Source organism: Barbus barbus, assembly GCF_936440315.1.
Source record: "Barbus barbus genome assembly, chromosome: 4".
Classification (NCBI taxonomy): domain Eukaryota; kingdom Metazoa; phylum Chordata; class Actinopteri; order Cypriniformes; family Cyprinidae; genus Barbus; species Barbus barbus.
The window spans coordinates 26,090,117-26,101,292 of NC_136732.1; the positions used below are offsets into that span (position 1 = coordinate 26,090,117).

The 11,176-nt window shown below is 37.4% G+C and overlaps 2 protein-coding genes across 2 annotated transcripts; one reads left to right on the forward strand and one right to left on the reverse strand.

Annotated features, from left to right (window-relative positions):
• The first annotated feature begins 383 nt into the window (after positions 1–383).
• LOC306868927 (synaptonemal complex central element protein 2-like) lies at positions 384–3,047 on the forward strand. The gene is made up of 5 exons (XM_079415404.1): positions 384–555; positions 863–949; positions 1,033–1,109; positions 1,202–1,409; positions 2,577–3,047. The coding sequence occupies exons 2-5, from the start codon at positions 866–868 to the stop codon at positions 2,769–2,771; spliced, it is 564 nt and encodes a 187-aa protein (XP_079271530.1). The 5' UTR covers positions 384–555; positions 863–865; the 3' UTR covers positions 2,772–3,047.
• Positions 3,048–3,173: 126 nt separating this feature from the next.
• Positions 3,174–9,827, reverse strand: gcdhb (glutaryl-CoA dehydrogenase b). The gene is made up of 12 exons (XM_079405475.1): positions 9,698–9,827; positions 9,252–9,365; positions 8,697–8,735; positions 8,454–8,594; positions 8,257–8,319; positions 7,614–7,784; positions 7,344–7,473; positions 6,273–6,489; positions 4,918–5,021; positions 4,590–4,715; positions 4,165–4,325; positions 3,174–3,829 (listed from the first exon to the last, which is right to left on the reverse strand). Exons 2-12 carry the CDS (start codon positions 9,349–9,351, stop codon positions 3,756–3,758), a joined length of 1,326 nt encoding a protein of 441 aa, XP_079261601.1. The 5' UTR covers positions 9,352–9,365; positions 9,698–9,827; the 3' UTR covers positions 3,174–3,755.
• Between the last annotated feature and the right edge of the window lie 1,349 nt (positions 9,828–11,176).

Below are 11,176 nucleotides of genomic sequence, written 5' to 3' on the forward strand. Positions count from 1 at the left end.
TTGCTCCTGGTTGTCCCAGGTGGCTCAGCAATAGCAGGGATTATCTTTGTCCTCTGACACTCATTCATCTCTTTATTACAGTCCATTATGTTCTGGGCTAATGAGGCCAGGCCTGAATGTGTTTCCATTTACGGATTAATGGTTGCTCCTCAGATGCTGACCTGAGACAGTAGTGCAAATTATGAAGGCAGGTCTCCCTATTAAACTCACTGTTTAAATCCAAAAATACCATAGTATACATTACACACATAGATTATCTTTTTTTTTTTATTAGTCTAAATAAATAATTATTTATTCAAAAAGAAGTTATTCTGGAAAACCTCGATATGAACTAAAAATATATATTTGTGGTAAAATTATACAATTAGCTGTCGTTTTCCTGTAGAATCACACGCGCGTGCACGTCACGCGCATCATTGCGCGCTGTAGATTTGCGTAAACTGTAAACAACTCTGATAAAAGTGAACAAAATTTCCACTCATTTGTTACTTTGTTACTATTACGGTTTAGAAGAACCCCAGAGACACATTACTCGACGGTGTCACATTAAAGAGAGTAAGTTCAAGTCATTCAGATTTGCTAAGCAACGAGCTAGTTACAAAATAAGAATTTAATATGCTAACGTTAATATGAACGCGAAACGTAAAACTGTAAGTTTGACTCACGTTATTTGTCGTGAAATCATGTATTATTTAGTTACCATATGAATTACATGTACGATAATAGTATCATTGTAGTCTTTGACGTACTTTGGAGCTCAAAGTATAATCATGAAATCACCGCACTGTGTTATAATGACTGTACATGTATCTGTCATGTTAATGTTTAACGTTACATAAGTGTGATATATTATGTTTTTCAGGCTATGGCACAGCACTTCTTTGGAAATTCAGGCTCTATGGCCGTGCAGTCAACACCCAAAGCTGGTCATCACCACTCATCAGCAAAGGTACATATGATTTTAGACTAAAACAGTCAAATATCTGATAATGGTCTAGTATTACTGCTAAGGTGAATTTCCTTTCGATTCAGGTGCCAGATGATGGTTTTAACTCAACAGGTGAAACTCTGTCATTTGTTAGTCTGGATGACAGCAATGAGCAACAAAGGTGAACCAGTAACAAAAATTATCCTTGCTTGTTTGCTATTGTTAATTATGTTTACAGACATTTAACCCGTTTTGTTTTTAACCCTGTAACAGTGAGGACTCAGGTATCGGAGTTTCAAAAACCTCTACTAGAAGTTCGCCGGGCAACAGTACTATGGAAGAAGCAGCCGTGTTGGCTCCCACAAGTTCACAAATAGAAGAGGTTGGAAAGAAAGCACAGGACCTTATTGAGAGAATCAATGAGAGGCGGGCCATGGACCAACATGTGATGAACAGCTTTGAGGAAAAGCTCATTAAAAAGGTACACAACACTACAACAGATGCTAAGAAACAGATAAAGACATAAGAACCATTAGTACTTGACTGATATTGTGTTTTTAAGTAGTCAGTGCAGTTGGCTGAAATAACACCAACATATATAAATATAATAGATATATCAGAATATCTGTGTATCATAAAACTTATATTTAAAATTTACATTAATTCTGCAACATTTTAATTTCATGTAGTGTATGCACATTTTCATTTCATGCTCCTATGTATGTTTTATATATGAATGTACAGTATTTATATGCATGATGCATTTTATAAAATATTTTTTTAACAGGATTTGGCATTTAGTTAAGCCAAAAAGGTACATGTGGATTTTCTCAAAATATCAGCCAATATTGACCTCTAATTATTATTATTAACAGTAATATTACTCCTGTAATATTCACTGTTTTTATGATAATTTTTATTACTATTTTAGAAAAAAATAAAAATAATTGTATTTTTTTATTATTATTACTTTAAAAAAAATTGTTTTTTCTATGCAATCTGATGTATGCCTGAATATTCATTATGGTGAGTATTTTTCGAACAAGTTGCATACACATTTCCAAGGTCTCAAACCTTTGAGTGGTTTTGGGGTTAACAAATGTTTAGAGGAAACTTCTAAAGGAACTTAACATCCAAATGGTCTCCATGGGAGCTAATAGCATATTCTTTATGCTTTTGTTGCATATATACATAAAAAGTCAGTGATTGTTAATAACTAATTATGTAACTTGGCTCAGCAACAACTGGCCTAAAGCATAATAATAAAACTTACATATTTTTTAAATGCAAACACTTAAGGACATTTAAGGAAATAATTCACCCAAATTGAACATTTGCTGAAAATGTACTTTTCCTCAGGCCATCCAAGATGTAGAGTTTGTTTCTTCATCAAAACAGATTTGGAGAAATTTAGCATCACATCGCTTGGTCACCAGTGGATCCTCTGCAGTGAATGGGTGCTGTCGAGAGTTCAAACAACTGATCAAAACATCACAATAATCCACACGACTCCAGTCCATCAATTAATGTCTTGTGAACCTCTTGTCTGATAAAGAAACAAATTCTACACCTCGAATGGCCTGAGTTGGAGTAAATGTTCAGCATATCTGAATTTTTGGGTGAACTATTGCTTTGTGCGTCTGTGCAGGTGAGTGAGATGTGTCAGCATGTGAAGGAGCAGATGTTTGAGAATTATGAGCAGCACAGTCAGGGCATGGAGGCCAGCATCACTGAGCTGTCGGAGGTGCTGGAGAGAAGCAGTCAGCTGAGTATGGAGCTACAGGGAGCCAGTCAAACTCTGGCCGCCATCAATAAGGGCCTGCAGCACAACACAGAGCAGTAGATACACAACCAAACCAATCAAACATTAACTTAATATGAGACGGGGTACACTGATATGATTTGTGTTACTCATGGTATTTACATCATAACAGAGGCTGGTTTAATTTAACTTAAACTTTAACTGGAGGAACTGTTCAAACATTTCAAAATGTAAACTTTTTTTTTACAATAGTATGTTAAAGAAAGTTCAAATGCACATGTATATGCTAATTTGATTTGTATGTACATGTATTTAAAGTAAAGTAAAATCAATTTTTGATGGATTACATGGTTTACCTAAAGGTCTTTTACTATCATTCCTTCTAAACCCCGGCAAATGTGGTTTGGGTAACCGCATTATTTGTGTTTCAATAACTAAGGTTTGAGCTTTGTAGGATTAAGGCTTTTCCCCACAGCATTAGTTATTGAAAACTCATTTAATCTGTTGCCAATTCTCTTTATGGCTTTCTCAGTACAAATGAGCTGCTCTAAATAGATACAGATAGCAAGAAACAGCACCATTATAAAATTAGGATTAGATAACAGACCCTAGAGACCCTCGTACAGTCTGTGTAATGAAAATCGATGCGGAAACACTATAATATTTAATCTTTTATTCAACTGCAGTAAACATTCTTTTCAACACTTCTTTGAAATCTTTCTATAATATATCAATGTACAAACAATAACATGCACTTTTCATCTCTGCGATCCTTGGTGCATTTCTTTACAAATCTACTTAAAAACCTGCAGTCAAACGTTAATTCAATGCGTGTTGTGATCTAGTTAGAGCATAGAAAAATAGATCTCTGACAAAGGCTACATAAAGTACAGACATTCAAAATGACACATTAATTAAAATACTGTTACCAGATTCAGAGAATATTGTATTGACGATTTCAAATCAGCTGTAATTGTAAATAATGCAAACTTTAAAAGCATTCAGGTACTATATGCGCTGTAGGTCAAAGGCAGCAGCAGTCAGTGGACATGATGTGACAGCAGCTCATTTGTCCACTGTGAAGGACTGCAGTCCAGTGATGGCTCTGCCCAGGATCAGGGCATGGATATCATGGGTACCTACAAAAGAACACAATAATCAATGTTTTTAGTGACATGGAGAGCTTGGGAAAAACTTATGAGACTTTAGACATAAGACACTTATGAGACAATCAGGTTTTGCTTAGTAATATAATATAAACATGAAAAATGCTCTAATGCAACTTGCAGAGGTCCTCCAAAAATATCTAACTTTGCTTTGTAATCCCGATCATTTTCTTAAAAGCTCAAAGCATTACAAAACTCCTGCCTGTGTAGTGACGCGAATCAAGAAGTTCGAAGCAGGGATTACAGATGGGTTTCCCTGTAATGCCTGATCTGATCACTTTGTTCACGTCTCCTTCACTCTCTCTGACCTTCATAAGTGTTGACGGCTTCCAGGTTCATGACGTGACGAATGATGTGATACTCGTCTGCGATGCCATTTCCTCCCAGCATGTCTCGGGCCTGTCTAGCGATATCCAGGGCTTTACCGCAGGAGTTCCTCTTAAGCATAGATATCATCTCTGGAGCCGCTCTGTGAATGTAGTTTGGAGAGTAAAGATTATTAGTTTGAAAATGATTCATTAGGGTTTTTAAAATTTATTTTTCTTTTATTTAAACATTTTTCCCACATTACATCACATTTTTAAAAATACAGACAATTCCTGGGTTTCAATTCCCCCGTGGCAGGAATTAATATTTGTCTTTCTCAGTTCCATACTTACCTGCATCTTCAGAACAATAATATTCAAATCTATATATCCAGTCCAAACTGCAGCAGCAAAAAGATGAACCTCACTTTTTGTCATCTATCAGTCGGCCCAGTTGAAGACACGACTGTAGGCCAATGGTGATCTCGGTTAACATGTCTGCCATTTTCTTCTGGATCAGCTGGTTTCTGGCTAGAGGAACTCCAAACTGGATTCTAATGGGAACATTACAGATTATGTTGCATGCTGAAAAACAACATCTGCAAGAAACATAAAGAATTTAACCACAAGGACAGACAATCTTAGCAAGCAAGCAATAAAGTGGAAGCAAACAAATTTACTTACATGAACATTTCCGTATTGAAATTCTTCCACACTTTTCACATTAAGGTCATTAGATAACAGATGTGTTCTGACCTGTCCAGTGTGTATTGTCGTGCGGCATGGAAACAAAACTCTGCGGCTCCCAAAGCTCCCCAAGCAATGCCATAGCGAGCATTATTCAGACACCCGAACGGACCCTGGTAAACGAGGAAGAAAATCATGAGTATATTAGCATTATGTAATGAAAACAAAACTGTACTATGCACTGACAAGGTGGTCAGTAGAGTTTGGAACTAAATAAAGGGCTGATTATGACTTGTGTTAATCAGATGATGAATCGTAAAATGGTCAACAATTGGTCAATGAATTGGCCTGAGCGATATATATTGGGCTTTTTTTTTTTTTAAATGTGTGTTTGTATAGGGACAATACAAAAAACAAAAATGCAGCACAATGAAAAATATGCATTACATGCTAAAGATTAAAGCATATTCATCTAATTTGCATCTCTGGTCCCTGTATGTGGCATGCATAAAGATTGTGCTTCATGCTTGTTTCTTTTTTGCTTTTTTATCCATTTTAATTAGCATTTGTTAGAAAATACACTGTTACAGTGCTTTTGTTTTGTAGAAAATAATGTGTACTATGGGGGCCACGACATGTGGATGAAATCAGCCTGAGGAAATTTTGATTGGATACTAGGATTTGTGGCCTGCTGCTTTATATGGATCTAGAATGAGAGTCTTTACCTGGAAATAATTCCTCTACAAACAATGGCACTATTTGGATATAATCATCATTTTTCCTAAAATTCTGAGGAAATTTGCTTCCCTGACTGCTGAAATAGAAAAAAACACTTCAGACCAACGGAATACCAGGACTGCAATCTGGCCGATGGGGTAAGAAGTCTGTAAAATAAATTATTAATTCAATTTGCTGAATTGTTGGTCATCGTCCATTTTTGTATGGATCAACAAGAACGAAACCACAGTTGACCAAACAAGGATTGTTAACACTACCACCAAATTTCATAGGTCAACTGTATTTTAAAAAGTGTATGAAGGGACGTACTTCTGGAGGAAAATCACATCATGGCTTTTGGCTAACAGGCCAACTATTACCGCTTTGATTCAGACCCTTCAAGGCTGGCAGGAAGTGCTTAATCACAGTCCAAATATAGACATTCTGTTCTGATGCTCTGTTGATTTCGCTTGTGTTTTTACAATAAAGCTTTCTCATTGTTGCACACACTGGCTAAGAGAATAGGTCATATTTCTAATTACTAACAATGACTACAGCTCTGGTTTCTGTAAGCTAGTGCTTTACCATTATTTTTAAAGACTTCATATCTAGCATTGCTTTTATTTGTACGCCTACTACTAATAAAGCCAATAAACCCTGAGCCAGTGTTTCTCAATGGTGTCTCATGCAATGTCTCTCTCACTCACTGCCAGTCCTGAGACTTTGGGCAGCAGGTTTTCCTCTGGCACTTCCACCTCGTCCATGATGATCATGCCGGTGACTGAAGCCCGCAGGGAGAACTTGCCTTCGATCTTAGGAGTGGACAGACCCTTCATGCCACGCTCCAAGATGAAGCCACGTACCTTCCCATCCTCACATTTGGCCCAAACCACGCAGATATCAGCTACTGGTGAGTTTGTAATCCTGTGTGAGAGATGGGGGTAAGTGTAAGATGACAGAAGAGGCTCAGGAATGAGTCCTAAAACCCAGAAACAAATTAGCATTTTAGCACTTACTGTTCCATTGTTTAAAGTCAGTTGGTTGTTTGAATGGGTTTTTGGTTATATGCCTAAATCTCAAGATTTTTCACGTTACTCTACAACATAAAATATCACTAACATCCCCTTGTAACCCCTTGAAAATTATGTTTAGGCTTCAAAATTCATAATAGCTGTATTAATTTGAGAAGATTATCATCATGATGATGTCAAAATCATGCCAATATTCTGCAGTAATCCAAAAGCCAAAGGAAAATTCTATTGGCATTTTGTCAAGTGAAACAGGGTGATGCAAACTTCAAGGTTGGCCAACAAAAATACATTACTACAGCACAGCGGCCACAACTGTCCATTAAGTAGTGTAAAACATGTTGAAGATTAGCTGATAGGCTGTCAATTCATTAAATGATAAGCCGTTTCCTCTAAAAAGATATTTATTCAGCATAGTGATGCCTCTCCTCCATTGACATCCATTTAAAAAAAAAAAAAAAAAAAAAAAACGTGTTAGCTTTAGCCATTACGCTTTTTCGGCGAATGGTTGCAGGCTTGCCTTCTAGTGGCTTTGGTATGGTAGCTCTCCAGGAACAGGGTTGAAGACCCCTGGTTTTAAGGCTCATGGCACCACAATGTGGACAGTTTGTAAATGGCAGATAATGTTACTTAACTTTCTCATTTTTGTGCAAATGGTGATTGGAGTTCATCCATGCAGTTTTTTAACTTTGCTATTCTTTACTGTTGTAATAAAGCTTGTGCATTACATAAGAGCGGCACTGAACCTACCAAGTCTTGGAGCCGGTGAGGGTGAAGGTGCGACTGGACGGGTTGTACTTGGCCCTGGTCTCCATGCTGCCTGGGTCACTGCCGTGATTTGGTTCTGTCAGTCCAAAACATCCTAGAATCTCTCCTCGTGCTGCACAACACATAGACAATACTGGATGAATTATGAGCAATATTTGAAGCCCAAAATCAATAGATAAAGAATATAAACCATTAAGATTTTTTGCACAGACACATTTTCTAAATGTTTGGCTATTGATTTTGTAGTGTTACCCAGTCTGGGCAGGTATTTCTCCTTCTGCTCCTCAGTGCCGTAAGCATTGATGGGGTGCATGACCAGCGAGGACTGCACACTCATGACCGAGCGATAGCCGCTGTCCACTCGCTCCACCTCACGTGCGATGAGACCGTACGCCACGTAACTTGTCCCAGCGCAGCCGTAACCTTGATAGGGAAGTGTGCATGAGTGAAAGAGAGTTACAGAAACATACTATATAGATGGTTATACTTTAAACAAGTAATCAGTTCTGCATTTCCTGACTAGGTATTAGATGACAGAAGGGTACATTTAAAAAATCTCTAATATAGGGTTGCACGATTTAGGGGAAAAGATTTATTTGCGACTTTTCTGGGGGAAAAAATGATTATAATGCATTATAAGTGACCCACGCTCAGAGCAGATGTAGAGATGAGTTTGTGTGGAGCAGCATTTACTGTGAACTGAGCTGCTCTGAGACGCTGAAAACACTGAATCATGAGCTGCTTTCGTGTAAATGAACACAGTGCCACTCTTTACTCAGAAACATGCAGTGCATGTATTAACTGAATTAAATCAGAGATTTAAATTGTATTTCTATTAATCATGCAGCTTTAATATCGACTGCTAACCAAAATGGGACTGATACATTGTGCGTACCTTTAATGGTGGGTCCCAAAACACCAAGATCTCCCATCTCAGACACAATCTCACGATGAAAAACTAGAGGAGAACAAGGGGCAGTTAGTTTAAAAATGATGGAAATCAATCAATGGAAACTAAACACCCTACACAAACTGTAGCCCATTTTAGAAGTCCTATTGTAAACTGTGCATGTGATATAAATATATGCACACCTTCATTTCTGTTGGCCATCAGGATGCGTGGCATGAGTTTCTCTTGGCAGTAGGTGCGAAAGGAGTCCCGAATCATGATCTCCTCCTCGGTCAGGAGACCCTCCAGCGCCAAAGCATCACGCCAGTTAAACTGCACTTTAGCTGAGGTTTATATGACAGATTAGAAATGAACATGCAGGTTAGTGATCACCAGATCTTCACTAGTTTAAAGCATAAGAAATACTGCAAATGAAGTAAACATACGTGTTTTCACTTGCTTCTTTTCGCCAGACTTCTCGGCATCTGATAGAATAACAGAATTATGCACCTGTGCATCTTTACAATGTTATGCATGTGAAAATAGAAATGTGATTTGATTAGAGTTTTATGTCATATTTATCAACGCATGTTTAATTTCACAGTTCAGGTATAGAATTAAAGTCAAGTTTTTCCACACATTTAAATAGATTTTTACATTTATTCACTCTAATAGAGTTTCAAACCTGAGTGTTGTACTTTTTATTTAAAGAATCTTCATGCTACATAATGATTTGAATGAATTATTTGATTTGAACGGAGACTTCAGTTTCAATCTGTTCTTCACATGAATCCAATATATGGCTTCAGAAGGCTTGGATAATGTATGGATTACAGTTATAGTGGATTTTTTATTTTTTTTTGACAAGATTGACAGACAGAGTCATGTTCCACTGAAAAAACATAACAATATACACAGGTCTGGAATAGCATAAGGTGCATAAGTGTACATTATATCATTATATATCTAGAGACTTTTATAAAACAAACTGCTGTTCTGACCCAGTGGAGAAGCCGCAGCAGTTTTCTGTGATCTGGAAGCTGTAAAGAGGACACATCTCTGGCTGTTCACTAGCAGACGACTTACACTCCTTAATGCCATGATGAAGTGAGCCTCTGAAAAACAATACTGCATGTCATAGAGGTTACAAAGCATGCATGTATCAAAACAGACAACAACGCCTTAAACATTTCCCAGCGTCATTATTAAATCTGTATTTTACTGAGTCGGTTTAAATGGCAGCATACAATGTCAGCAGAATACTGTTTTAAATGACAGATTTGGAAATACTCCTTCAGCTGGGAGAGTTTCAGTCACTGTAAACAAATCCTCAAGTAGGTAATCCGCATAAACAAAGCACAAAAATAACAGCTGACCCCAAAGCACAGTGCAATCTACCAGCTAATAATGGACTCCGTCATATTAAACAGGTAAGGACCTCGCATACCTGTGAACACACTAGTAGACTTCTGTCGTACAGCCAGGTGGGATATTTATTTACAGCTTGACAGCGCATGGAAAGCGGAGGAGGAACATGAATGCGAGAGAGATGGAGAGTCCAGGGCGCCATCTTGAGTGTGGCATCTACAGCCTCATAAGACCATAGAAATAAAACAAAAGGGTAGAATGGCAATTACCAAGAAACATACTTAATGAAATAGATGTTTACTGGCATAGTTATTCCAATTACTTTCTTTTTTTTACTATTTACAATGTTTGACAAAGTTTCTCTATTCGTGAGGAGAAAGCGCCACACGGTGTTGTCACGTGGTACCAGGTTTATATATTTTAGTGCACACATGTTGTTACATGTACTACAAGTGGTAACTAAATACTTTTTTTTAAATATATATATATACAGAAATACGTTAAAAGCGCATGTTTGTTCATATTCAGGGTGTCTCAAACGACTCAGATGTTCCTAAGATTATCGTATAAGTATTAAAGAATATTTTTTTGTATATTAAGTACACAATTAGGGCATGAAAATTGAGCACTTTAAGTGCATCATGGAAGTGCACTTTTGTTTCTCTTGGGAAAACCTTAAGCTCACTTGTAAGTTACAGTTCCTTTCATACAGACGGCCGTCGCCGAAAATGGCATTGCGAATCCTGAAAATGTACAAATGTGTGAGCTGTTGTCACTTCTATAAACTCCCATATATAACCTACAATTATTCAAAATTTACCTGCAGCCAGTAGACCCCTCCCCTAGTTCAGCCTGTTGAAACCCGTGTGAAAGTGAAGTGACATACTGACAAGTATTTTGTGGTTTATGGGGACTCTCCATAGGCGTAATGTTTTTTATACTGAACAAACTGTGTGTGCTATTGCCCTACACCAACCCTACACCTAAACGCCCTCACAGGAGACTTTGTGCATTTTTAGATTTTCAAAGAAACACCATTTAGTATGTTTTTTAAGCCTTTTGAATTACGGGGACATAGGCAGTGTCCTCATAAACCACCTTCATATTGTAATACCTCTGTCATACCCATGTGTCCTCATAAACCACACACACACACACACACACACACACACACACACACACACACACACACACACACACACACCTTGGGTAGAAACTAACTTGACTGATATTACATAAAATGGCAGGAAATTTGTTATAATTTATTGAATCTTCCTAATTATTCCCTAATTTTGTGTGTTCCATTAGCTCACTATTATGTTAATAATTGATTCAAACAAAAAGACAGCCACATGTTTCTTTGATAGTTTCATCTTTCCTTACATTTTTCCAGTGGTCCCTCTAGCACTGAGCGTTAGTGCCCACAATGGAGTTCATTGAAAATATCCTAAATACCTTTACAAAGGGAACTGAGCAATACAAACTATTCTAGAATTGCAGAGAATGACACAACACAATAAAACTTAATATTAGAAATGAAACTCTCGGAATACATACG